At 37.0% G+C, this 3,885-nt stretch overlaps 1 protein-coding gene across 1 annotated transcript in view; it reads left to right on the top strand.

Moving 5' to 3' along the window:
- LOC106460658 (protein roadkill-like) overlaps window positions 1–3,885 on the top strand; it is a 107,597-nt gene that overhangs the window by 76,726 nt on the left and 26,986 nt on the right. Inside the window, exon 3 of the mRNA XM_013920384.2 lies at window positions 2,353–2,511. Within this exon, the coding sequence (XP_013775838.1) occupies window positions 2,431–2,511 (81 nt within the window). The 5' untranslated portion in view covers window positions 2,353–2,430. The remainder of the gene's footprint in view (window positions 1–2,352; window positions 2,512–3,885) is intronic.

Raw genomic sequence — 3,885 nt, forward strand, 5'->3', positions numbered from 1 at the left:
TAAACGCTTGTACATTCTATGAGCCACTATGCCGCGGCTAAAAAAATATTAGGATTGAGATCAGACTGGAGATTATAAATTACTATACAAATCGTGTAAACAGTTTCTCTTGTGGATTTTGTGGTCGTGATTTTATAACGAATAGTTAACAGTTGAAAATTATAACAATATAAAGGCATGCAACACCTTTCGAATGTGATAGTAGAAATAAAATTTAATGGGTGCAAATGCTTTCGAAAACGTGATCGATATCGTAAACTGATTGTAGATGTTAATTAGTCTTGAAAGTTGTCCATCGTATTTTTGAATGAATGGTGTCAACTTGTTTTTGTTGGAGGTATTTCTTTTTGTTGTTGTTTTTGTGTGTGTGTGTGTTTCATGGCTAGAATGTGTAACTTTTGATACCCAGTTGTTAACGTCCAGTGTGTTTCGGACAAAGTTAAAACATGGTTATTAGTGTCATTATGTATCATATTTACCTTGGAAGTGGATCAAACTTGATGTTATGCAAAATATGTGTGATCAGAAAAATCAGCCACTAAAAAATAATTGCACTCTTAAAGCGTTTCAGACTTCTTCTGTGCACGTTTGATAACTTAAACAAAACTAGATTGAACTGTTTTGAAAAAATTAACGATTTCCTCTTTATTGAAACTAGACCTCGCTCTCTCTCTCTGGGCCCCTCATGACTTGACTCGCAATCTGAGGGTCGCGGGTTCGAATCCCCGTTCCACCAAACATGCTTGCCCTTTCAACCGTGGGGGCGTTTATAGGTGACGGTCAATCCCATTATTCGTTGGTAAAAGAGCAGCCCAAGAGTTGGAGGTGGGTGGTAATGACTAGCTGCCTTCCCTCTAGTCGTTCACTGCTAAATTAGGGACGGCCAGCGCAGATAGCCCTCGTGTAGCTTTACGCGAAATTCAAAAACAAACAAACAAAAAACATCTCCCTCTTACTTTGTAAAAATTTAATCAAAATCGGGAACATGTTATGTGTATGTGTTTTATCGGGCTATCTGCTGGCTCCACCGAGGGAAATCGAACCCCTGATTTTAGCGTTGTAAATCCGTAGACTTACCGCTGCCACACCGGGCCTACCGATTACCGTGTCAGGACTGTGAATTCGAATATTTATGGTTTGTGTCCCTTTGCCGTGGGTGTACCGTAAGAGCGACGATTTAATTCCTCTGTTCAGTCAGACCCCACCCACCCCCACCCCACCCCAGTGGCACAGCGTTATGTCTGCGGACTTACAACGCTAGAAACCGGGTTTCGATACCCGTGGTGGGCAGAGCACAGATAGCCCATTGTGTAGCTTTGTGCATAACTACAAACAATCAAACTGTTCAGTCAAACGAGAATAGTGGATTATGTTGGCTACCTTTTCTGTAGTCCATCTGCCCAAAATTAGAGACGGCCATGCACATGAAGCCCCTTGTGTAACTTGAGCGGAAAGTCTGAAAGTTAAAATGGCCCTCTATCGAAATAATTCAGAAACTAACCTAAGTGGCATCACGCCTTTTTTTTTTTTTTGTATTCATTTCAATTGTGAAAGTATAAAAATTTGGTATAAATAATAATAATAATTTTAAAACACTTCAGAAAAACTTCCACTTCGAGTCTTTTTCTCGTACACACAGAAACAAAGCTTCGTGCTTGAATTTTACCTAATTAGAGAGGCACTTTCTGGGGTGGTTTCCTTCCAAGGACAATGCTGTAAAGCCAGGTATTGCCCCCACCCACCCAAAAAGAAAATTGGTTTCATCTGTTCACTTTGTACTATGTGTTGTATTGATTTTTAGTTCTTGATACTTCTTAGATTTTTCACTTTTTTTTTTCTATAACTCAGACAAAAGTGATCGGATTTTAATGTAACGTAGTGGACATATGTAGAATATTATTCCTCATTATCCTGCCAAAAATGGACCGTATTCGTTGAAAATGGTGGAGATACGGACACATTTTCGTATTTTGTAAGGGCCTAATATGATCAATGCTGCGTAGCGGAAATATGCACTCTACTGAGTGCCCTTCTAGTTAAAAAACGTATTCTTGCAAAATCTGTTTGACACAAATAACGTGTGTGTGTGTATGTGTTTTTTGCTTAAAATATGTTCTTATGTCTTAACACCCTTGTAGTTCTTGTGTAATGTAAAAACACGTTTTCAGTACATAAATGTTTACAATTCGACACAGCGCTTTACCATAGTGATCATTGTTAATAATATTTCAGGCATAAAAGAACATGAAATAGTCAATTTTTCTTACGTTTAATTCAATCCTGTCTAAACAAGATACGTTTTTTTTTATTTGTGTTTGAAATTAACTCTCTTTTCTTCTGTTTTATCACTAGGAGATAAAAACTGACCCTTAGGAAGGCCAACAGTAATTCCGGACACAAGTTGATTAACGTGTATATAGTATTACTGGCATGGCCGTGTCACGTATTCCTTCCCCACCTCCAAATAATGAAGCTAGTACACCTATGGCGGAGAGTTGGTGTTACACTCAGGTGAGTTTAAACAAACTTTGATGATGATGTAATGCTGAGTAAGTAAAAATATTAATTTTTTTCAATACGCTTGATAATTATGCAGAACATTTTTTTTTCTTGAAATAATAAGTAAATGTCTGGTTTGTTTACCTTCAAATGTTTTGCTGAGGAGCTTGATGGAATCCAAACTCTTTATATTCCTATATCAGATTTTTGCATTGAATTATCCGTTCTATTAGTTGAGACAGAGTAATCGTTTATAGAAATTATAAAATATTGAAAAAAGAAAATGTTGGGGGGCTTCCAGACAATCCTACGAAGAAGAAAGCTATGTATAAATATATTTTTTTTCTGTATAAAAAAATAATCATTTATTCTGAGCACCAATGCGATTTTCGAGCATTCGTTGGTGTAATGTGTGTAAAGTATGGTCGTCACTCGTTTACCTACATACTAGCGTGGCCAGACAGTGAATCCGAAGATTTAGAGATTGTGTCCAGTTGCGTAAAAAAAGTGAGCTTTGCACTTTGGTGCATGAGTGCGTTTTTATAAGAGCGATGGTCAAATACCGCTGTTCAGAGTACCCTAAGAGGTGGCGGATAATGCTGTTGACTAGTTGCTCTCTTTCTACTCTGTCAGTTCTAAATTAGATATGGTTATGCGCAGATAACCCTGAATTAGGCTTGTGCGAAAATCTGAAACAGACAAACTTATTCTTATGCGTTATTATTATGTTGTGTGAGTGCCTAAGTTAATTAATAAATTAAACATGGTAACGAGCTTATTAACAACAAAAGATTTCACAAAGCTTAGAAATTCGATACGAAAGTTTTGGAAATGCACAATTTTTTATGGTTTTCATATCATTTACATGAATGTTTATAGGCGATAGATAAAAGACAGGGCAAAAGCGATCTTTTTGTTTCCGAACGCTTCAAAGATATTTCGTATTTTAAGCAGTGTGTGTGTGTGTTATTTTAATGTACTTGCAGTTACTTTAACTTTCTGTTGTCCTTCTTCTTTCTTTTTTTTCTTTTTTTTTTCGGGCGCTTATTTTTGTGAAAGCTAGCTTATAAATCTTGCTCCACTATTGCCTACTGCAAAAATATACATTCCCGGATGAGACGCGTGTCCTTTGTATCTTGGGTTAAGATGCGATGGGTGTGCATTGAATAAGAAGGAATACATGACCGCTTGCAATCGAAGCAGTGTTGTTCTCACGACTAACATGGCCTTAGAATTAAATCTCAAGAGTTTGTCATGATGAGGCTTAGTACACATCCGTGTCAAAAACGCGTAGTAGCTTGAAATAAACAACTTAATGTTACTGCGCGTAGACTGTCTGCTTTGGCACGTCACTGTAACTGTTTATTATATATATATATATATATA

Source organism: Limulus polyphemus, unplaced genomic scaffold (genome assembly GCF_000517525.1).
Source record: "Limulus polyphemus unplaced genomic scaffold, Limulus_polyphemus-2.1.2 Scaffold811, whole genome shotgun sequence".
Lineage (NCBI taxonomy): Eukaryota > Metazoa > Arthropoda > Merostomata > Xiphosura > Limulidae > Limulus > Limulus polyphemus.